The sequence below is a fragment of the Triturus cristatus genome, chromosome 12 (assembly GCF_964204655.1).
Source record: "Triturus cristatus chromosome 12, aTriCri1.1, whole genome shotgun sequence".
Classification (NCBI taxonomy): domain Eukaryota; kingdom Metazoa; phylum Chordata; class Amphibia; order Caudata; family Salamandridae; genus Triturus; species Triturus cristatus.
In genome coordinates, this window is record NC_140595.1 from 855,960,624 (window position 1) to 855,985,546 (window position 24,923).

A 24,923-nucleotide genomic window follows, 5' to 3' on the forward strand; every position below is an offset into this window, starting at 1 on the left:
GACATCTCAAATGACATCACTGATGACATCACTGATGACATCATCCTTGTGATAGAGTGGCAGACCTCCTCTCCCCCTAATATAACCATTGAAACACACATTCAAAAATAGAAACTAAAATGTTCAAAATAATGAACATATCAATATCAGTTACAACAACCTATTCAGTAATTCTAAGAACCACATACACATACAGTAATTCACCAACAGTCCTCTACAGTCACTCATACATGTACTCACTCATCATATGTACTCATACACCTGTACATCCCGTTACACAATGCCACTCATCCATAGAGTAACTCACACACATAGTCACTCATGCTAATAAAGAATCAATCATCCATTTACTTGCATATACAGTTATACACACACCACCACACTTACTTCTACAGAAACTTACATATACTTACTCTTTTAAACAATCACTTATAGAAACACATACTTATTCATACAGGAACTCTTCCAATCTCTCACTCTCACATATACTCACTTATATACACCAATAGTCACATATACTAGTTTAAAACATAAGTAGTTACTCATAAAGACACTATTGAGACAGTCATTCACTCACTAACACACCCATGCACACACTCATCCACCCATACAGTCCTGCACACATGCTGTATTCAACACCTACAAACAGTGAGTCACTCATTCATGCACCTATGCACTAAGTAATACCCCCCACCGAACCATACAGAAACTCAGACACTCATAGTGATAAAAAACCAACTAATAACCTATATAGACACTCATGTAGCTACTCACCAACCCATGCAGCCACTTATACACAAAGTAAGAAACTGATACAGATATTTAAATATTTAAAGATTACTCAGTAAGCCATGTATTCACTATGATACACTTAAACAGTCAGTTACACAAAAAAAATTCCAAAAAAAAGTATCCATTTAGACACTTATATACCCATTTATTCTTCCTTTGACCTTGAGATATACATAAATATAAAAAATATATAATTTTCATAAAAACACACAATCACTGGATGATGTCATCAGTGATGTCATCAGTGATGTCATTTGAGATGTCATCAGTGATGTCATGAGTGATGTCAGTGACCATGTCATGAGTGATGTAATATGTGACGTCATCAGTAGTGCATTGCGGGCGCGCGAGTTATAGTTAGCTGAACTAACTATAACGGGGGAATTTCAATGGTTTTTTACGAGTGAAATGTCCAGCTAACTATAACATGTGTGAAACCTTTGGTTTTTTCATTGAATTTCTAAGGTTTTTTAAATGCTAATTCCTAACTATAACGTGTGTGAAACCCATGGTTTTTTCAGTGAATTTCAAAGGTTTTTTAAATGCTAATTTCTAACTATGCCTACAGAGATAGGACATGTGAAGAAAGAAGAAAAAATGCACAGAAAGAAACAAAAGAAGTGCAGAAAGAAGCAACAGAAGTCCTCAAATACGAAGATAAGTGCAGGAAGAAGGATAACGTGCAGAAAGAACAAAAAGAAGAGCAGAAAGAAGCCTTGTTGCAAAATCATCCTGTACCCTCAACTTTTTCAGACGGATACTGGTGGTAACTGAGTCTGACTAACCAGTCCTAGAGCCAGTGCTATGTTAAAAGACACTTAGAATACAGTGAAAACACCTACATACACTAGGGAACATTATGCGTTGGGGTCCCCCTGTGATTAGCATGACCTCCTCTGTAAGCCCCTAGTGTATAATAGGGCATGGGGATTAAAACTACCTCTTAAAACAGGCCACAGGGCGTTTTTGCACACATTAACTCAGGCCCCGTCCCCTCCCTTCACCACTGTGTAAACACGCCCTGTGTCCATTTTTAGTTGGGAGATTAAGTTCATTTGAATCCTGAGGGTCCCTAGGGTCCAACTAGCCCACTAGGTACCTCCAGTAAGTGCCACAGAGCTGCGTTGCAGAGAGGTGTAAAAAGTGGCACGGCCTGGACCACCTCTCTGCAATGCAGCTCAGTGGCGCTTACTGGAAGCACTTGGTGGGCTAGTTAGCCCCCAGGGGCCCTCAGTATTGAAGGGAAATTATATCCCCAATTTAAAACATGCCATAGTGCGTGTTTGCACACGTCACCTCAGGCCCCGTCCCCTCCCTTCACCACTGTGTAAACGCGCCCTGTGGCTGTTCTAAGTTGAGAGTCCCCCTGAATCCTAAGGGTCCCTAGGGTCAAACTAGACCACTAGGTACCTCCAGTAAGCGCCACAGAGCTGCGTTGCAGAGAGGTGTAAAAAGGGGCTTGGCCTCAGAACACCTGGCTGCAGCGCAGCTCCCTGGCGCATACTGGAGATGCCTGTTGGGGGCGCGTTTGCAGAGTGCTGCACGGAGGGGGCATGGCCTCCGGCACGATGCCAGTCTTTTATTTATTTTAGTTTTTTAAGAAGGGGGGCTGTTTGGTTCCCCTTCTTATTCTAATTTATTGGCCCTGATGACCCCATCCCCCAGGGCCAGTCTCCTAATTATATTTTTTTGACCCCAATCCCCAGGGCCGGCCACTGTTTTTTATTATTTTTAAAAAATATATATTTATAGACACACCTAGGACATGCTGGACAAACCGTACGTACCTATCACCATGACGATTTGCGTGATATTCATTAAAAGGCGACTATGCATGCAATGAATCCACGTGGAATGTATTTACACCACTAGTGAAGCTCTGACATGTCTGATGCCCTACCGTGCCTAATCCTGGTAGACACCCTTGTCGTTTATTTATACAAACATGGGTAGCTATTGACGGGCACATTTAATACACATGCACACCAAGCCATTCAAAGGGGATTCGACAAAAATTCGACCAAAACTATGCAAGAAACCCCCCTCACGGTTAATAAAACACACATCCACTGCCGGATGTGTAATACTTTTTATTTTACTCTCTGGAAAGGGGACGAACATCACTTGAGAGTCACAGCGTGCTCCTGACAGAGCCCAATGCTGTGTTACACCCACCATTGCCTGCCGAGTGCCACACACCTCTGTGTTGTATTCCACTAGCTAGTGCATATGCTATGACACTCTCTAGCCCATGTGCACTGTAACACCACCCCGTGAATATGTCATGCCACACTTGTCTTCGCACGGGTTATATTGCCCCATCTAACGTGCCTTTCTCGATGCCTATGTTATAACGCACAGTGCTATGCCATACATATTACAATCTGGGATCCATATATTTGTCACAGTGCATATGCAACGTTACACTCCCCAGCACATATTTTATATTACAACTTTAGAGACTAGTTAGGTTACACAACACTGCCCTGTGCATATTACACTCCAAGGCGCATATCGCATAGCACGCGCTAGTGCCTGTGCTATCTCGCGCTCTCCAATGAATCTGTCATTGCGCACAATGTATTGCAAATTATATTTCACGCCCGGTTCATCTTATATCACACTTTTTGGTGCATAGTTTATACCATACACTATATCTAGTTTTCATTTTCAATCGTGCTCTCAGGACTATGTTCTATATAACACTGTGTTCACCTACCCTTTTCACGGGCATTACATTTTGCGATAGGGGGTGGAGGGTCAGGGGGTGTTTCTGCCAAGTGAGCCCGGAGTCACAGTCACAAACGTCCTCTTCTTCCTGAATAAAAGTGAGATTATGCTGCATACTTGTTCATATTTTAAGTAGTTCGCACAGACACAATGTTTTAAAAACAATAAAGTTCCTAATACCCGCCTTCTCTGAACAGTTAGCTTGCTGCCCCATCCCCTTCCTCCCTATCCTCTGTTGTGTGAATCCATGGACTAGCCTCCTCCCTCCTGCCATGCATGGTCTGATGTGCTGCCACTGCCCTCAATTTAGTATGATGTACCAGTCCAGTCCTCCTGCCCTCCATTGCCCAATTCTATGCCCCATCATTGACCTCCTGCTTAAACTCTGTGCTTAGCTTGCTGCCCCTATTCTCCTTCCCCCTGCCCTCCGATGTCTTTGTGCATGCCCCTGCTCCATCCTTTTTGCCCACCATGTCCCATGGACCTGCCACTCCTATCTACTCTGAGTGTTCTGTTGAGCTGCCACTCCCCTCCCACCTGCCTAGAATTGTCAGATGACTGTAACCTGTCCCTGCCACCTCCACCCTGCCTGTCCACATGCCATGCCCCTATCCTCTTCCTCCTGTCCTACATGGTCCATTGTACTGCCACACCCTTCTGCCCTCCCTGGTCTGTTGTGCTGCAACTGCTCCTCCTGCCTGCCCCGTGTGGTCTGTTGTGAGGTCCCTTCCCCTGAACTTTCTTGTCTGTGCACAGGTCCTGACCCTCCCTTCTATCCTCCATTGTCCTTTGTGCATGCCCCTCCACCCTCCTTCTTGCCCATCATAGCCATTGTGCTGCCACTAACCCTCCCACTTGCCATGCATGGTCTTCTGTGCTGCCATGGCCCCTCCCACCTTCCCTGTGTGGTCAGTTAGCTGCCCCTGACCCCCTCCCACCTTCCCTCCATGGTCTGTGTGTATGCCATCACAGTCTCACTGTTGCTCTACATGGTGTGTCTTGCTTCTAGTGCCCACTGCCTGACCTCCATGGCTATCTTGCTGCTCCTGCCCTGCCCCCTTGCCCCCAGCCCTACTCCCTCCCTCCTGGCTTGTCTGTTCCATTGTAATGCCCCTGATCCGTCCCTCCTGCCCTTTATGGTCTGTTATGCTGCAGCTTTCTCTCCTGTCTGTCCATTATGGTCAGCTAGCTACCATTGCCTCTTGCCCCTCTGTTCTCTGTTGTCCATGTGCATGGTCCTGTCCCCTCCCTCTTGCTTTCTATGGATTGTTGTGCTGCACTCCCGTCCTGCATGCCCTGTGTGGTGTATTGTGCTGCTGCAAACCCTGATGCCTGCCCTGCAGGGTCAGTTTGGTGCACCTCTCCATGTCCCTCCTGTCCTCTGTTATCCAAGTCCATGTCCCTATCCCATTTCCTTCCATGATCCAATGTACCATACTTGCGAACATTTTGAACTTGGTAAGAGGGAGATTTTGAAAAAAAACTGGGGTATTGATTTTCCCCTTTGAGTTACATTGAAAAAGAGGATATTGTAGACAGGAGACAGATCAAATAAAGCCCATTTGAGCTTAAAAACATTGGACGTTTCCTGGCTGAATCGGGTCTGTTGGCATGTATGGTTGTACTACCATTGCCTCTTCCTTCTGCCCACAATGGTCTATTACATTGCCACAGCCTTGAAGGAGGGTAGATTTTGTATCACAGGGGGCCCCTGGCCCGTTCTGTCCACACCTGAAGTATGAGACCCTTGTCCTTGCCCTGCCAGCTGCATTTGTAGGCCGTATTAAATTGACCAGCGGGTCCTGTATTGCTATATAATTATCCTGAGACATCCTTACCACTCAGCCAGCATAAAACCCCTGTGTAGGCCCTTCTGTTCAATATGTAGGCCTCTTTGTTAAATTGACCATAGCTCTGCAATTTTAGTGTATAGCAGTCTGAAGGCAGGTCTGCGAGGCCTTCTGATCCAAACTAGTAGCCCCCACCCTACCTGAGTGCTCCGTGCTCGGTATCAAAGTTCAACATCCCCCTGAAGCTGTCGACATACAGTAGGCTGCATCCTGGACTGGTACTTGCGTCCTGGGCAGGTTTCCCGCTTTTAAGGAAGTGGCAACCGCAGAGCGTCAAGTTAGGAGAACTGAGGAGATTTTATACATGAATATATTGAATTCCCGTACAATACCCATTATTTTCTGCTTGCTCTATGGAACTTACGATAAGCGATTGGCCTGAGAGACTGACCTTTTCACCCAGTCCATTGTCAGCATTAAGTGGGTAAATGACGAAATGTCTGGTAAAATCTGCAGTCGAAGCTTTTGGGTAGCATACGTAGGTAGATGTAGCGTGCAAAGGAGCCCACAAAATGATATAAAAAGGGAGCACCCACAGATATCGACGGACTACCTCGCCGTCTGTATGTAGGTTAACAGGCAGTGCAGGTTTTCCCCAAGAGCTGGGAGCTCTTGTCTTCCTTTGCTTAAAATGTCTTGCTCTGCTTTGCTTGAAGTATCTTATTCTATTTTACCTATATGAAATGTCATGTTATGTTTAACCATTGTTCTCTTTACTTTTGCATTTAAAAGATTTTGTATTGTAATTGCAGGAATGCTTGCTCTAAGAGTAAACGTGAGTGTTCCTAGGTAACATTTTCCTTGGTGTAACTTGTTTCTCATGATGCATTTATAGATGTGTTTTCTCTCTCTCTCTGTCAGTACATTAATTGAGATACAGAGAATATTATGACAGCTGTATGATTATCTGGATTCTGTTTTTTGTACTTTATGTCTCTATTCTGCGGTTTCTTTGAAGTTGCATCTTCTCATTAAACTGCCATTGTATTCTGCCTCCAATTCCATGTCTCATATGTCTGTTTTCTTCATTTTTGGAGCAAGCGTTCCTAGGCACCCCGGCTCAAATTAAGGTGCCCCTTTTGTCCCTGACTCACTCTCCTGCTCAGTTCTGTGGTGGCTCCCGGGGATCTGGGGACCGCCCCTAGCTTCCTTGACCCGTAATAGATCTTCCCTCCAACAGCCTCTCTTGCAAGTCCTGTATTGTTGGTTTGTTGCCCCTGCCCCCCTTTCCACTGCCCTCCATAGTCTGTTGTGCTTCCACGGCCCTTCCTGCCTGCTCAGTGTGGTTAAATTGTTGCCTTTGCACCCTCCTACCTGCCTTCAATTTTCAGAGTCCGTGCCCCTGGCCTCTGCCTCTCAACAGTATCCTAATGAACAACTAGATTGCTAACATTCTATATTTATTACAAAAGTGTGGAACGCCTGACATCATCTTGATGTAATCAAAACTGTAATACCTAGAGCATTTCCTTTAGAAATTACATATATGAGAGGGTCTTATTGGCATCAAAATTATGGTTAGTGCTCTAAAAGACTAAAATAAGGACATATTTTCTGAGTTTTCAAATAGCGACAAAGCACTTTTAAATTATTTATCTTTATGTTTTTTTATCCAGTTGACCACTTGATTAAATGTTGCACTTAGGGGAGAGGATGTGGTGTTACTTCCAGAACTGCAGACTTTGCAACTGGGGAACCAGGTTGAAGTTTCTGCTTCAGCTCGACATTCTGTGATTCTGGTCAAATCACTTAGTCTCCCCATGTCTACAACCAAAATGAATTTGTTCTTGTGTGATGTAACCAATGCTCATGTAAAGCACTCCAATACCTGACAAGTCTGCACTATATAACACTGCAAAAACACAAAATAATAAGTGTTTTGCACACTTCTGTCATTGGGCTATATTTGGGCTACATCTGGTTGATATTGGGCTACATTTGGGCTCTTTTGTCTCCGGTGGCCATCTTGGGAGATTTATTTGTTATGAAGTTTCCTAATTTCCTCATGTACTGCAGTCTCCTCAGTAGGAAATGCTTTCAGTTTTTTACTTTGATTCCATCATGAAGGTATTCAGATATGTCACACATTTGCCATAAATTCTGAATGTTAGCACTCTAGTTGCTCATTAGATCACTGTAGTAAAACTACTCCACCATGGAAGTCTGCTCCTGGTATTAAAAGTGCATGTTTCAGTCTGCATGTCAGAATTTTTTAATGAAATAGAAGAGGATTTGAGAAGTCACTCAAAATGTGCCCTCATTTTCTTTCTTCAGTATTAATCATAATTTCTATGGCAAAATGAACCTCCTCATTGTGTTCCTTTTTAAATTAAATGTTTTAAGTGTTACCAGTTTATTCCAATCAAGATGGCTTCAGGTGTGCCATACTTTTGTCATAATGAAGACAGTAAGCGCTCTAGTTGTTTTTAAGAACATTCTGGGACATTCTGTCATTGGGCTATACTTGGGCTACATCTGGGTGATATTTGGGCTACATTTGGGCTCTTTTGTCTCTGGTGGCCATCTTGGGAGACTTATTTGTTATGAAGTTTCCTAATTTCCTCATTTACTGCAGTCTCCTCAGTAGGAAATACTTTCAGTTTTTTACTTTGATTCCATCAAGAAGGCATTCAGATGTGTCACACATTTGCCATAAATTCAGAATGTTAGCACTCTTTTTGCTCATTAGATCACTGTAGTAAAGCTACTGCTCACCAGGGAAAACTGCTGCTGGTATTGAAAGTGCATGTTTCAGTCTGCATGTCAGAATTTTTTAATGAAATAGAAGAGGATTTGAGAAGTCACTCAAAATGTGCCCTAATTTTTCTTTCTGCAGCACTAATCATACTTTTTATGGAAAAATGAACCCCCTCATTTTGTTCCTTTTTAAATTAAATGTTTTAAGAGTTACCACTTTAATCCAAGCAAGATGGCTTCAGGTGTGCCATACGTTTATCATAAGTAGGACTGTTAGCGCTCTAGTAGTTCTTTGGAACACTCTGGGAAGCTGCAGTAGAACACAAAGGAATCAACTGACAGTCTCTGCCCTTGTTGGATGTACATGTTTTACTGAGAATATCAGACTTCATTCTCACATGACTGAGAAAGATAATGTGAATTTACAGAAAATAAGCTCTCAGTTTAGCCTATAGATCACCTTCCAAACCTCTGTGGTAAAAGCATGAGAAAATATTTTTCTCTCAATCATGATATCCCAGAAGAAGGCTTTTTCACATGGTGAAATCACCTTAGAACATACCACAATTCCTAAAATGAGTATGGTACCATCAACAAATGATTTATAATGTAACTAAAGTCTTAAAACCTTCTATTAACTGCAATGCTTTTTAATGAGGTGCTATCATGTATATTTGTCCCAAGATGGCTGCCAACACTTCTTGGATGAAGTGCTGACAGCCAATCAGATCTCAGGATGAGATGTGTGGTTAGGCTCCGCCCACATATATATATGCTTTTAAATGCTATTTACTCAGGAAATACTGAACAGATTTACACCAGACCTGCAAAAGGCACTTCCTTGACCTTATGGCTACCTCTCTGCCAAATTTCTAGTAATTCTGTTCAGCCGTTCGGGCTGTAGCTCGTTCTAAAGGTCCTATGGAAAAATGCATGGGAAAAACGCGTTTTGGGACCCCCCTTTTATCTCAGCCCCCGCTTGACGAATCCCCCCCGAGACTTTCAGGGTAGGAGCGGAGCGTAGCGCCCCACCTATTTTGAGAAATTCGCGAGGATTCATCGACCGGCGCCAAAGTTATTCAAAATAGAATGTTGCGGATTTCCTATGGAAAAGGGGTCCTAACTATAACTACCTACTGGCGACCGCCAGTAGGTAATATATATATATATTTTTTTTTCATGGATTCTGTTGCTAATCCAATCGCTTGAGACAGGTGCCTTTGTATTGTGAGGGTCAAGCTCACGTTCTATCTCACAGCTGAACAAATGCAAGTCACTCATGGGTTTGCCTAAATCTAACATTTTAATGCAGATTCTTCAGTTAAGAAATGTGTATACATCGCACACAGCATGCAGTTCATTCAAATAGTTAACACTTTCTCCTCATTGGTGATTTTTGAAGTGGTGACAAACAAGAAAGGCCTGCAGAATGGTTCTCATTCCAGCCGCCATGTTAGCAAGGCAATGTACTGGTGCTCGCTGCTGTACTTACATGTGACTTGAATGGCAAAATAACCCAGTTCACTCCGTAGAATGGAGGTCAAGTACTTACCTTCGCAGCTTGTCCCATCTTGTTCTTCAGCCCCCCATGGGCTTGCAGGATGTTCCTGCACACTTCAAACCCTTCTCCTTGCTGCTGGATGTTATCTTAAGATAAAGACGTAAGTAGCAGTCATATTACTGCATTCCTTAAACTTAAATAGTTCAAAGATTTCACGTCGATAAATGGATCGTAAACTATTCAAGTTTAAGGAAGGCGGTACTTTGACTGCTACAGTCGGCCATTGACCGTAATAAAGTGTGTATATACTATTCTAACTTCACACGCACTTTAATAGTAGGGTACGTTATAAAGCAGACCCAGGCAAATACGACTACACTTTTAGATTTCTAATACACTCACTTGAAAGTACCTAAGCACACAACGTGGACTGGTCCTCACAATGCACTGGTCCTCACGAATATGTGCTTATCCGGATCTGTCAGGGTTTACCCAGGAGGATGTGGTCCTCAGAGCATGGGTTATACATGCCCCCACACACGTACAATCCTACTGAAGCCTGACCCAGTTCAGTGCAGACGTTCAAGGCTGACACTTGCTTCAGAGACTCCTTTCCTGCTGCCGGGTGGAGGGTGGCATGAGGAGGGCACAGGCAGCTATATAGAGCTTCTGAGCTCCTGTGTGGCCACACACCTGCCACCTTCCTTCCCTGCAGGGAGGCGCTGAGTGACGGAACTACAGCAATTTTACTCCAATCACCAAGAGACCTCAGGGCTTCTCTCTGGGGGGCAAGCTCAGCACTGAATCTTTAAGGGCATAAGAAGGCATTACAAGAGGCAAGAAAATAAAGTTAGTTTCAATGTATGCAAATCTTCATAGGGAATTAGCCATAAAGTGCAGCAGGGGGTCTGCCACAAGACCAGCCTCACAGGAAACCTCAAAATAATTCTAAGTCCAGAATGAGAGACAGACCGAGTCAGGGTGAACAATGATGTGGCTGAACTCCAAAACAGCAACTGGTACAATAAATTCACATGAAAAAAAACATATGAGCAGCATAAAATAACCAACATCTACCTAGCACCCACCAATCAAATTACAGAATAATCCAACACTACCTAACATCATCGGCTGGAAAAAACATATTATTCAATACACTTTTATCATCAGAACTACAGACGTGACATTACAAAGTTTGTTACACGACATTTCAACAAACTGTTTAAGAATGAACTTCTATTTCACAGCACTAGAAATGGAAACCTTGAGAGCACCAGCCCAGAGGACACCTGAGTTCACTTCCTGCCTATTTTTGCTGCAGAGTAGAAAGTGGTGTAATTGTGCACATCATGTAAACTTGCGGAAAGAAAGAATCGAAAAAGAGACCAAGATTTACTAAATTATCATGCAGCGCAGTGTAGCAGCCACATGTGATGTGTGAGAAGGAGAGAGCAGGAAAGTACATATTTATAGAAATATGGCACTCTCCTCTCCTCTTCGTAGTGCTGGTGCCGAAATGTGCTGCCATGCGCTGTTATGATTCGCAATCTACCCCAATATAGGCCTGGGTAGCCACTGAACGTTTCACCGACATTTTCCCTGCCACAGTACTACATAATTGATTTTGGTGCTGACCTTTAACCTAGTTAGGTGCTACATAAATGTTGTACATTTTTCTACGACAACTAGCATAATCTATTGTGCATAAAGATTATCAGAATCACAGCAGGATTACAATCTTCTGCATAACTATGTATAAGGTTCATCACTATCATAATCCTCGGCCGGAATGATACAGCAAGGTAGATCCCCTGAGGGTACATTATGGGTATATAAACACTATATCTTTGCTGGGGGAGGCAGAAGAGAATAGACTTCCATGCTGACGCACTAACATAAGATGCTGAGGTTCCTGCATGCAGACATTCCTGCATTCAGTGGTCTGACATTCCTTGTGGGGTGTCTATCTTGAGACCAAGATGGGGTCCTTCTTTCTCTCACATCAGGTAAAGGGATTGCCTTCATCCTATGGGTGTTCTTAGCTCTACACCTACATAAATGCTTGGTACATTTAGGTTAATCTAGTAAGAGTTGGCATCGTAGGAGCACGCCTTATTACTTTCATGTATTTTTATACTTGCCTGTATTCATTGTTTTAGCACTATGGTAGAAATCTACCATACTTTTACTATATATCTGTCTCTGTCCTATGGTTGTTTCAGCACACCTTTTTTTACATTAGAAGGATGCTAGTTCAATAAATAATTATTGAAAAATGTCCCCACTGTTTATTCTGTGTCTTTCTTTGAGACAAAGTAAGCACGAGTGACTGAGCAAAAAGTACTGTACTGTTTCCACGATCCCTGAAGGGACAGAATTATAATGTTCAATAGTTGCCAAGAACTATTCTCTACTTGGTAAGAGGGGTTTATAGTGGCACTGTGAGCTCACTGGTATACAGGCTAACATACTCGGTGGGGGTGTTGGGAATCAGTCTGGTCACCAATCCCACAGTGTATGTGGTCTAACAGTGCAGATCCTATATAGGTTTAAAGGAACTACACAACACAAGTTAATCTTTCAGTAGATCATTGCTCTAGATTCCTGTGTGTTTGGCCTCAGCACTCAGCTGATGCTCAAACTGTTAGAAAGGATTTGTAAGTCTTCATAGGGGCATACGCAATTGACACATTGTATTCTGATTGTGGCCCTGCGTTTAGCTCTCAGGCTTACAAGGAGGCTATGGAAAGTTTGGGTGTTGCATTGCGGTATCATCTCCATATCATTCCGAGGGAATTCGATTGTGGAGAGGAAAACCCAGGACTTAAAGAAATCCTTAATAGCGAGGGTATTAGGCGTGAGCGGTAGTTGAGTCAATCACCTAAATGGGGTCCAGAGGACACTTAATAAGAAGCCAAGAAGTTCTCTAGGAGGCTGTACTCCTTACGACGTCCTATTAGGGACAAGAATGTGGATACCAGAGCTCGATTGTGGCAGCACAGTGGCGGATGAAAAACCTTTTGACATCGTTAACCGTTTGGCTTGGGGAAGTAAAATCATTGAAGACAAGACCTGCCTGGGTCCCAAAAGTCGGGGACTTATTCAGAAAAAAAGCTTGTGGACCAGAAAGAATTTGGGCCAACCTACAGAACGCCTGTATCTGTCCTGGCTGTCAAAGGAACAAGAGCACCACTTCTTCCTCCTCTTGAAGGTAAAAAAGGCAAGAGATTAGTCTCCATTGATCTGATCAGATCTGATCAAACCACACTATGTGGCGATACTGAATAGCAGGCTGTGTGGGATCCTGTGTAGTCACCGATCTCCTCTCATTACCGTACAGGAGGTTCAGACAGAAAGACTAATAACATTTGAAGATTCTACTCTACGGAGTAACAAAGTTGCCAACAATGGAATGGAACCCATGCCTGTTGAAATTGAACAGCAAAAAAGCAGAAATAAAACACAGATCTCAATTCGGCCTAATACTGACATCTATGTAAATATGCCTCAAAACCAGTCACCTGCAATTTCAACAAAACCTGTTGAGCTACCAAAGATAGATCTAAATGCATCTGGCTATTTCATTGATTTTGACACCTTCTCTCTGGATCCAAGTGAACCTGAGTCACTGCCAGCTCCAGTTTCTTGCATAAAACAACTTCATGCTTTCTACCTTTGGCTAAAAAAGACTTACCTAGTTTCACCCTAGCTACATTTTTGGATAACACTTGTTCTACTGTTCCTAGTCCTCTGGATAGGGTTAGTGACTGTGTTTGTCTTACTACTGAATGGACATTATCTCCCAGAACATTCTGCAGCATCACATGTGAACTTGGTCCTGAAACCACATATGTCATCTCATCGTGAACAAAGAGACCTGTCCTTTGTGAACATTACAGCAGTTCCAGTTCCTAAAGGGATTGTTTGGAATAGGGTTTCATATGATGTATTTGGTCCCACTGAACCTTTGAAAATATCACATGTATTTAAAATTTCTTGCATGATATCTCCAGTACATCCTCTGACGATTCGGATTTTGAAACTGTAAATAGTATGCTGTCTGATTTAGACCAATCTGCTGCATTTTCAAAAAATGAAATGTATAATGATACATCTGATTTTGACACCATGTATGTTGTTACCAACATTATGGACAACATTTTTTGCAAAAAACAACTGCCACACGTATTGGTTTTATACCACCAATGGGAACATTGCCCAACACCACCGAAAGGTAGTTCACATATGTTTGCACATACGTTTGCTAATTTTTCTGGGTTCAATATATCTGATCCACACTCATATTATGATAAGCTTGCACCTACATCTGCAAAGAAAAATATGCTTACTAATATCATACAGATTTCTTCTGCATCCTTTATTTCCCAACTGTCTGAACAGGGTTTCGACTTATGGAATGTCAGGTCCAGTAAACTGAGGCATTATTTAGTGCATGCATCATACCACAGCAGATTATTTTCCTGAACAACACTGTGAAACAGACTTCCTGTATTGGGTTAGCCAAGATCAAGGACTTGAACACACCTTGTATTCCCTCTTTTTCACACTTTGAGAGATGGCAAAATGATATGGAACACAGTGAGGGTACGCTAGATGATATCATGCATTACGTTTCATACAATTCATCAGACCCCAATTGGAAGGGATGATTAGTTTGGCCTATTGACACAAATAGGTGTCAGTCAAGATTCAAAGGTACCATCGAAGGGTTTAGTATCCATAGGGCTGAACTATGCTATGTACAACAAGAACATCTGGGGGTGGTGCAATCATACAGTGTTGTTAAGTTATGCCTAGATTTGCAAAGAACCTCAACCCTGTCACAGATGAAACAACACTTGTCCTTTCTCTCAGATGACAAAGATTTTAAGGGTTTTTGCTGGGCTCCCGGAAACTATGTCTTAAATGCTTCATATACCCTATTTACAATATAATTTGGAATATCTCCCAACAGGAAGCTGCAGAGAGTTTGTGTGAAATTGATCCTGTTAACTTAGAAAAGGCTTTGACAGTGGTTGACAATGGAATGACCACACTAACGTCCAGGATTTATTCACTTGTCAAAATTATGTCTTCTGCAACAGATATAATGGAACAGGATCTGTCCATCTTACAACAGGGACAATTGCAGTTAGGATCCATTCTATTATTAAGCTGGACGTAACAATCATTGTGCTCTGGTTACCTGCCCTGGCGATATATTAACAGTACCACTTTTTTCTCTGCATATAATCTAACAGAAAGACAGACAACAATGGCACAAAGAGATCCAAAGTATACAATGATACACATTGAAAAATTGGACCACTTACCTTTTCAGCGTGGCAGAGTCACCACCCACAGCATTGTTAATTCATGGTCATATAACATTGCCAGTAACAACTTTCCAATTTCAATATTGCCTAGAATACCACCAGGTAGGCAGATATGAAGCAATAGGTAAGGACTTCATCCAGGAATCTTAGGAATTACTGTATGGATTTAGAGGCAGAAATGGTGACTCAGCGGTACAGACTGCGAGACTTCATGAAGTGGGTCTCTAATTTTCCAGGATATTATGCTACACGAGGCCTGTAACGGTTCAGTTGCAAACTTATCCTGTCATTTAAAGGGATCGCCAGTTGCAGTGATTAATCCAGTGTTCAGGCAGCTCTCGAATGGAAGTTTTTTTTTACTATTCAATTTGTCTTTATTCGATCATAAACAATCATAAAAGACATATTAACAGTACAATTTAATAAAAAAGGATAACTTAAAAAAAAAAAGATATTAAAAGAACTTCTTATAATAAAATTCCATTAAAATTCTAGATCATATCAAATTGTGAAATAATTATAAATCCTTTCCTCTAGGCCAGATAAAATCCATGATAAAAGAATTTTATCCATAATTACCCAAGTTTTGGTTTGACGCTTCATTCTTATAAGCAGATTAAATTAGAAGAGAGTAAAAAAACAGAAAAAACACAGTAACACTCGGTAAAGTCAAGTTACATAGTACCATGCAAACTATTCCTTCTAGGTGCCCATGTCGAACTTCAAAATTTGGCCATAGCAATGACTATGACTTCACTGGTATCAGTTTTTAAGATACGCAGAGCCGTTTGATAAGATTGTGTTCCAATTTTAACACAAACCGGCTTGAGCCATTTACGACGAGGGCCCTTGTATGCCGGGCACACAAACAGAACATGTGGTAAGGTCTCTTCCTCACATGGGCAAATATGATATTTTGTCTCATAGTCAATCCCCCACCTTTTCGTAAAAGATTTTAGGGGGAGAGTGCCCACTCTAAATTGGTGATAGAGCTTCCTATCACCAGGGCTCGTAATGGTATCCCAATAGGCCTCTAGCCTGTATTCAATTTTGTGGTCCATAAAGAGACCTGTTAGGGAAGCACCATTCACCAAGGAAAGAGACTTATGACAGATCATATCCCTGTATAATGCTTTGAAATCTGTTTTAGAGGGGAAATAATTCCCTTCTGGGTCCTCCCACAAATGGTTGAGGCCCATATCCAATAGAGTAGCCTTAAATTTTAGTAACCATGTGATTTTATTAGATTTGTCAGCTTCTCCAATATACTTAACAGCTTACGCATAAGGGGCTAACTCCGGGGTAGTCCATAATCTGCGCCAGTAGGCAAGAGGTCTAAAACCCGCAGCCTCCTCAAAAGAAATACAACCCAGATCTAAAAGTAGAGGTCTGAGTGGGATCACCAGTTGCAGTGATTAATCCAGTGTTCAGGCAGCTCTCGAATGGAAGTTACTTAATGCTGAATTATCCAGGTTGTTGTGGGATGCTTCAAGGCATCGCATGTCTAGTCACAGTAAGTTCCAGAGATACTTATTGAATGCAAGTATTGTTTCCACTGACCCACACAGTCCGTGAGGCGCCATTGTGGCCTTTGTTGAACGTTTCCTTTACATGGTTTGATTCTCTGAGCTGACTGAAAGCCATGCTTTTACAGAAGGGTGTGCCATTAACCTCATTCCAAGAGACTTTTGCTCTTCAGGTTGAAAGGTCCTCAGCTGAGATAGAGGCACTAGCACAAACTAAGTGTCCTTTCCATTCCAGAGAAATGGTGCAACGTATCTTTAACATATCTGATATGAAGGGTATAGTACACCTATTTTAGATTCTGGACTGTTAAGCACCTTTCACACAGTCTTCAGAGTGATTCCAGCTTTCATACATTCCGTATTTGGAAGCATTTTTGGCGGGCTACCACTAATCCTGCCACTGGTAGTGGGAATTCTGATTTAAATTTTTCTGCTATGCAATGGATGTCCCAATCACCAAAGAGATGGAAAAAACACTCTTGGAGCAACGTTGCTGTGACCGCATGGTACTCCATCTGGTCACACCTTTACTTCGGGAGCTAAGCGAGTCTTGGTTCCTATCATTCCAACCAGTCTGGATTGATTGTGTTTTGCCTGTTCTCCGCTGCTTATTCGGTGGGCAAGAATGCGTGTTGGACCTCGTCTAACACTTCCATCGGTTGTGTCACCATACGTTGATGTGTTGCTCGACCCGCTAAAGGCCCACATAGTACAGTGTCCCCAGCGTATTCCCATGTTGATGTCATCATTCTTAGAGCAACCACTGGATGCTTCAGCTCCTTTTGGATTTGACACCGGCTCTACTACAGGCACACAGGCTTTGGATGTTTTGAATGCTTCCTCTTCACCGGCTGTGGGAACTGAAGTATATCACCTTTGCTCGATTGACCTGGTCTGTGAGGTGTTACAGGGACCGTCATCTGGGAAGGAAAGCAGCAGTGATGCTGCATCTCCCACACAGGGTACATAAACATTTGGCTCTCCATGTGCTTGGAACAATTCAGCCTCTTTTGCAAAACAGCCCAAATTGGAATTTTAAAATAATTTTTCTTTTATCGCCCTTGCTGAGCACCATCGCTTTCAAGCGTAACTCAGTTGCTCAAACTATATATGAACATATTTTTAAAGACTTTTAGAGGTTTTTAATATATATAAAGGACAAATAACTTTTTTTAGCATTTTTATAACTTTTTGAAATGTTCATTCTGAACAATGATTTATGATTATTATAAAGGCATCCCTTTTTTATTTTTGTAGTATATCATCAAGTTGGATGAGGAGTGGGTGTTATTATTTGTAATGTACCCCAGCATAGGCCTGGGTAGTAATCTAACCTTTCACCTACAATTTCCCTGCCATTGTACAACATAACGATTTTGGAACTGACCTTATACCTAGTTAGGTGCTGCATGAATGTTGTGTGGTTTTCCCAAAAAAACTAACCTCATTTATTAAGCATGAGGATTCTCAGAAACACAGCAGGATTACCATCTTCAGCAAAATAACTATGTATAAGGTTTATCACTATTGTCATCCTCGGCCGACATGACACAGCAAGGTAGAACTCATGAGGGAACCTTTTGGGTATATAAACACCATATCTTTGCTGGGGCAAGCAGAGGAGAAAAGACTTCAATGCTGACGCGAGGCGCTGAGGTTCCTGCATGCAGACACTCAAGCACGCAGTGGTCTGACATCCCTTACGGGGTGTCTATATCGAGACCAAGAAGGGGTCCTTCGTTCTCTCACATCAGGTAATGGGGTTGGCTTCATCCTAGGGGTATTCTTGGCTATACACCTACATACATGCTAGGTACATTTAAGTACTTCTAGTTATAGTTAGTTTTGTAGGAGTACGCATTATTACTGTCATGCATTCATATGCCTGCATATATCCATTATTTTAGCACTATGGTAGAATACTACCATCTATTTACACTCTTTGTGCTTATAACAGTTTATATCTGTTTCTGTATTATGGTTGTTGAAGCACACATATTTTTCACTAGAATGGCGCTGGTTCAATAAACACTTATTGAAAACATCCCCATTGTTTTTTTCTTTGCATCTCTCTGAGACAAATGGAGCATGAGTGACTGAGCAAAAAGTACTGTACTGTTTCCGTTTCCATGATCACTGAAAGGTCAGGATTGTCATGTTTGATAGTTGCCAGAAACTTTTCTCTCCTTGGTAAGAGGGGTTCATAGTGAAACTGTGAGCTACCTGGTATACAGGTAGCATGTCTGGTGGGGGTGTCTGGAATCAGTCTGGACACTACTCCCACAGTTTATGTTGTTGAAATGCACAGTTCCTATATAGATTTATAAAAACTACACAACAACATATACACAACCAATTACCCGCTCACTACCTATTCACTTATCAAAAAACCCAGGCACTACCGATACACTCCTACAATCACCCAGCACTACCCATGCACACATCCAACCACCCAGGACCTACCCATGCTCTCATTCAATCACAGAGGCACTATCCATGCACTCATATAATCATCCAGGCACTGCACTTGCACTCATCCATTCAACCCAGCACTACACTTGCACTCATGCAATCACCCAGACTCTACTTATGTATTTATCCATTCACTCACACACTGCACTTGCACTCATTGTTTCCCCCAGGCACTACACCTGCACTCGTCCATTCAGCCCAGCACTACCCATGCACTTATCCAAACACCCACATACTACTAATGCACTCATCCAATCACCAAGGCACTGAGCTTGCACTCATCCATTCACCCCAGCACTATACTTGTACTCATCCAATCACCCAGACTCTACTTATGCCCTCATCCATTCACCCAGACACTGCACTTGCACTCATCCATTTAAACAGCCACAACACTTGTAGTCATCTAATCACCCAGGCACTGCTCTTGCACTCATCCATTTACCCAGCCACCACACATACACTCATTCAATCAGCCAAACATTTAACTTGATAGGCGCTGAGCTTGGGCGCCTACCCGGTCTACAGCTGGGGCTGGGACTACGACACCCACAACACCCGGCTACAGGAAGGCGGGGCCTAAGGCTCAAATATCGGAGACGCGAGCCGGAAGGCGCGCGTTATTCTGCCATTTGGAATCTGAAAGCGACGGAGGACTACGCATTGCCGGAGACTGTTCGCTAATCCGCCAGGAGTTGGAGATTCCCGCATCATCGTGTTTCTGAGTGAAGCGCTGAGGTAAGCGCCTCGACTCCAACCCCGGAACACTATCAAAGGTCCGCAAGGGAGCCGACTGGGTGTTGTTTGGCGTCCCGGACCCTGCGTTCATAATTCCCGACAGAGGGAGATTACTGCCGGGCGCTGCGGTAGCGCCGCTGCGTCTTCCCAGAATTCAGAGTTCTCGTCCGTTCCGAAACGGAGGAGCGTCACCCGCCTGCCTCAGTAAGAGGCAAAATACTCGCTGCCTGTTCAGGATTGATAACACTTTCAGTTCGCCTGGTACTAAAGGAAGGGGAACTGTCCCTAGCGAGACTTGGTTTACATTGGCTGCATTATTTCTGGAGGGCTGAGGCTACATAACTGTCCCTAGCGAGACTTGGTTCATTATTTCTGGAGGCCTGGGTCTACCTATGAGGTTTCTTACTGACTCATAGCCGGTTTTAGGGCTAGCATGGAACTAATGCTAGTAAGGCTAATCATTACGAGCAAGACAACTCTTGGATTATAAAACCCCGAAAAGTGCTGTAAAACACAGCAGAGTTTGGTTATAATTTGGGAACAGTGACGGGGAGGAATTGTATGAATTTTCAATGGCTGCTTGAGGTTTCAGGGCTTTGGAGATCCTTCTTGAGGTTAAAAGCATTGTTACAGGAATTCGATGCTGTGTGAGGTGGAGTGCATGTAGAGACACACGTATTGAGGTGTAGTTAGTGAGACCTAAAGAGAATAGCCATGATGTTTGTTCTGTTATGCTTTGTGTATTCTTTTGTTACAGGTATCCTCTTCCCCGCTGTTCCCTTCCTAATTCCTTTCCCTCACCTGATAGCCCTAGCACTCTGTATTGGTTTAAATCCAGAGTCGGGGACGTCTGGGGGTGGAACCCTTTCTGCTTCGGTCAAGACCAACGGAGCCGCAGTGGAACATGACAGAATAACGCGCCCACGAAATTACTCCTTGAGGTTTTTGAGCGAGGCACAAACATGGCATCCCTTGATGACGTATTGCAGGCTCTCCTGGCAGTGCCACAGGAATTAGTTGCCTCTAAGGCGGAAACTGCCGCCCTCAGGGAAAGGGTGGATCGACAGGGTAGGAATCCGTTTGACGCCACCCTAGCATCATCCCCTATACACGTAAATGTCTCTCCTCCCATTCCGCTGGCTAGTCCCGAGCGGTTTTAGGGGACCCCCTTAAAATCCTCACTCAAATCATGTTGCACTTTTCATGTAAACCTGCGTCATTTCCCACTAACCATTCAAGGGTAGCTTTCGCAATCTCGTACATGACAGGGGATGCTGCCAATTGGGCGGTCCCCTTGGTGAAATACGACGATCCTTTGCTCACTGACTGGAACTCCTTTCGCAGGGAATTAGAGAGGGTGATCGCCCACAGAGCCACCACCTTCTCGGCAGACCGAGAACTGCTGGAGCTCAGGCAAGGAAAACAGGATTTAGTGACATATCTCACCCAGTTCAATCGTCTTATAGCGGAAACAGCATGGCCGGAAGAAAAGAGAATGTCTCTATATTATCAGGGGCTAAGAGACGATATGAAGGACGTGCTTGCACAAATCGATCCTCAACCAACCACTTACACAGATCTGATGAATCTCACCCTACGACTGGACCATAGTTTGGCCGAAAGGAAGAGAGAGAGGGTGTACGCTCATGTTGAGAAAACAGAGAGGGGCAACAGAACGACGGGTTCCTCCTCTGAGGCCTCGTCGGAACCCATGGAGGTGGGGGCGATCCGAGCTCCATTGTCTCGAGCCGAACGAGAGACCCGCAGGGCCTCGGGCTTGTGAATGTATTGCGGGAAGAAGGGTCATTATGTGCGGGAGTGTCCCGTAAAACCCAGGAAACCTAGTGGGTATTTCCCTGGTAAAAAAGTGGCGGTCACTAGGATCGCTACCCCTCTTCCTGTCCGCATGATCCCCGGAGAGAGGCCCAAAGCACCCCAACTACAGGTTTTGCAGCTGCCCTCATTGGCGGTAATCGACTCGGTTGCTTCTGAATCCCACATCACGTTGTCCATTCTTCTGGCTGTGGGCACACAAGCCCATGAGGTAGGGGTCATGGTGGACTCGGGAGCCACCGGGAACTTTATTGATAGCGGGTTGGTACGGCACCTGCGGTTGCAGCGTCTCCCGAGGAGCATTCCGGAAAACGTCTTAGCCGTAGATGGGAAACCTGCTGAAATCTGGGCCTATCACTGAAGTCACAGAAACACTCACATTAACCAAACCCGGTGATGACTGGGATCACGTGGAGGAGGTATCGTTGAATATCATCGAGGCCCCTCAGTACAAGATAATCCTCGGTATGCCGTGGTCGGGAAGACACAATCCCACAATAGATTGGAAGCAGAAGACAGTAGAATTCGAAACCGTGCAGTGTAGAGAGAAGTGCTTGAGTGCGCACCCTACACATCTCATGGCTCTCACGCAGGGGTACCATATCGCTATAGCCGCAGAGAAAGAGACAGTCCTTCCCTCAGTGTACGAAGACTACCGGGAGGTTTTTAGTGAAAGTAAGGCCGAACAGCTGCCGCCACATCGAATATATGACTGCCAGATAGATTTGATACCAGGGGCACTCCTGCCTTCCTGTAGAGTGTATGCCTTGTCAGATCCAGAAACCACTCATCTACGCAGTTACCTTGAACATTAGGTGAACATCGGGTTTATTAGACCCTCTCGCTCTCCTGCTGCGTCGCCTCTTTTTTTTATTAAAAAGGCCAATGGCGATTTAAGGGCATGCATTGACTACCGTGTTTTGAACAGAAACACTATACGCAACCGATACCCTCTTCCACTCATCCCGGTCTTGTTGGACCAGGTGAAGGAGGCTGCCTTCTACACTAGATTGGATCTAAGTGGGGCCTATCACCTGGTCCGGATAAGAGAGGGAGATGAGTGGAAGACGGCGTTCAAAACGCGTTATGGCTTGTTTGAATATTTGGTTATGTCGTTCGGGCTTTGTAATGGCCCGGCGGCTTTCCAATATTTCCGCAATGACGTCCTCAAGGAGTTCATAGATAAGACCACCGTCGTGTACATCGACGACATCCTGATTTATTCCAATGATCAGGAAGAGCACATCCAGCACGTGTCACAGGTTTTACAAAGATTAAGGGAAAACCATCTGTTTTGCAATTTGAGCAAATGCGAATTCCACGTGGACAGAGTGGAATTTCTGAGGGTGGTATTGAGTCCCTCTGGGTTGTGCATGGCGGAGAGAAAGGTGGGGGCAGTGCAGGATTGGCCGATCCTGAAGAATGTGAGAGATGTCCAGTGCTTCTTGGGTTTTTCGAACTACTATAGAAGATTAATTTCGCATTTTTCTCACCTGGTCTCTCCTCTCACACATCTGCTCCGCAAGGGACACCAGTTTTGTTGGACCCCAGAGGCCATGGAGGCCTTTTGCTGCCTAAAGAAGGCGTTCACCACAGCTCCGATTCTAAGACACCCACAATCGGACGTACATTTCATCGTCGAGGCTGATGCTTCAGACATTGCTGTGGGAGCGGTATTGTCGCAAAGGGAGAAACTCACGGGACAAATGCATCCCGTCGCCTTTCTGTCCAGGAAAATGTCTCCAGCCGAAGTGAACTACACAATCGCGGAGAAGGAATTGCTGGCCATAAAACAGGCCTTCCAAGAGTGGAGGCACTATCTGTGGGGGGCTCAACACCAGGTCACGGTGTACACAGATCACCGGAATCTGCAATACCTAAAAACAGCCCGGCATCTCACACAACAACAGATGCGATGGATGCTGTTTTTTGCTGACTTTGACTTTGTCATCACCTTTCGTCCAGGGTCAGAAAATAAAAAGGCGGATTCGCTATCACGGCGAGACAACGGTCAAGAGTCCAGACAAGTGCTTTCCGAGGCCATCATCCCTCCAGAGAAGGTGGTAGGGGCAGTCACGGTGCAAACGTTTTTGGACACCATAAAGACACATCACACTCTTGTTCAATGGTTACGATGGGAGGAGAGTGACCCGCATCGAAACATCAAAGAGGGATTGCCCTTCTTTCGAGACAAGTTGTTCTTACCCTCGCTAACTCTTAGGCGTAAGGCCTTCTCCTGGTGTCATGATTCACTGCTAGCAGGTCATCGCGGATGCACAAAGACTCTGCAACTGTTGCAGCGACAGTTCTGGTGGGAACGCATGGACAAGGAAGTTCGCCTATGGATACAAGACTGTACCACCTGTGCCAGGGCCAAAGGCGACCGCTCGAAAGCCAAGGGCTTGTTGGTCCCTTTGCCTACTCCTGCAGGACCCTGGCAAAACATAAGCATCGATTTCGTGTTGGGACTGCCATTAGACCAGGGATGCAACGCGATAATGGTTGTGGTGGACAGCCTCACTAAGATGGGGCATTTTGTTCTGTGCAAAAATCTGCCCACGACTAGTGAAACAGCCCAACTGCTACTGTCCCATGTGGTGCGGTTGCATGGCTTTCCAGGAGTGATTGTATCAGACAGAGGCCCGCAGTTTATTGCCAGGTTCTGGAAGACATGGTGCAAGGCTTTACAAATCGACGTGTCCACGTCCACCAGTTTCCACCCGCAGACGGACGGACAGACGGAACGTCTGAATCAGACACTGAAGTCCTATCTCCGGTGCTACTCGAAAGAAGCAAGCTCTTCGTGGGTATCTCTGCTTTGGTTGGCCGAACTGTCCTATAATAATGCGTGGCACAGTTCCATTAAGGAATCACCCTTCAGGGCCAATCACGGATTCCATGCCAAGATTCTCCCAGTGCCATTCCCCGACGACGTGCGGAATCAGCCCGCTATCGCATCTCGGTTGAAGGTCCTTTGGGCGATCAGAAGTAAAATACGGAGGAACCTGGAACGTGCAAAGACGCTGTACAAGTCGTGGGCCGACCGGCATCGTCAGGAAGGACCCTCCTATGTTCCGGGCGATCAAGTGTGGTTGTCCACGATGTACATTCGCTTCAAGTTGCGCAGCATCTTCCATCCCCGGTACATCGGCCCGTATACCGTGTTGCGCCGCGTGGGCTGGGTGGCGTATCGCCTGCGGTTACCTGTCTCTATGCGCATCCATCCGGTCTTCCACTGTAGCCTGCTGAAACCGGAAACAGGGGTTCGTCGTGTGGCTGTTCCGCCGGTGTGTCGAGACAGTCACTTGGAATACGAGGTGCGGAAGGTGTTGGATTCTCGATACCGTCGGGGCCGATTGTGGTATCTCCTGACTTGGAAGGGGTATTCGGCGGAGGAGGACTCATGGGTCCCGTCGTCGGATGTCCACGCCCTGGCCGCGGTTCGCCT

At 44.4% G+C, this 24,923-nt stretch overlaps 1 protein-coding gene across 1 annotated transcript in view; it reads left to right on the plus strand.

Annotated features, from left to right (window-relative positions):
* Positions 1-19,487, plus strand: part of LOC146783105 (uncharacterized) — a 41,513-nt gene extending 22,026 nt beyond the window's left edge. Inside the window, exon 3 of the mRNA XM_085637294.1 lies at positions 19,401-19,487. Within this exon, the coding sequence (XP_085493420.1) occupies positions 19,401-19,487 (87 nt within the window). The remainder of the gene's footprint in view (positions 1-19,400) is intronic.
* Positions 19,488-24,923: the final 5,436 nt, after the last annotated feature.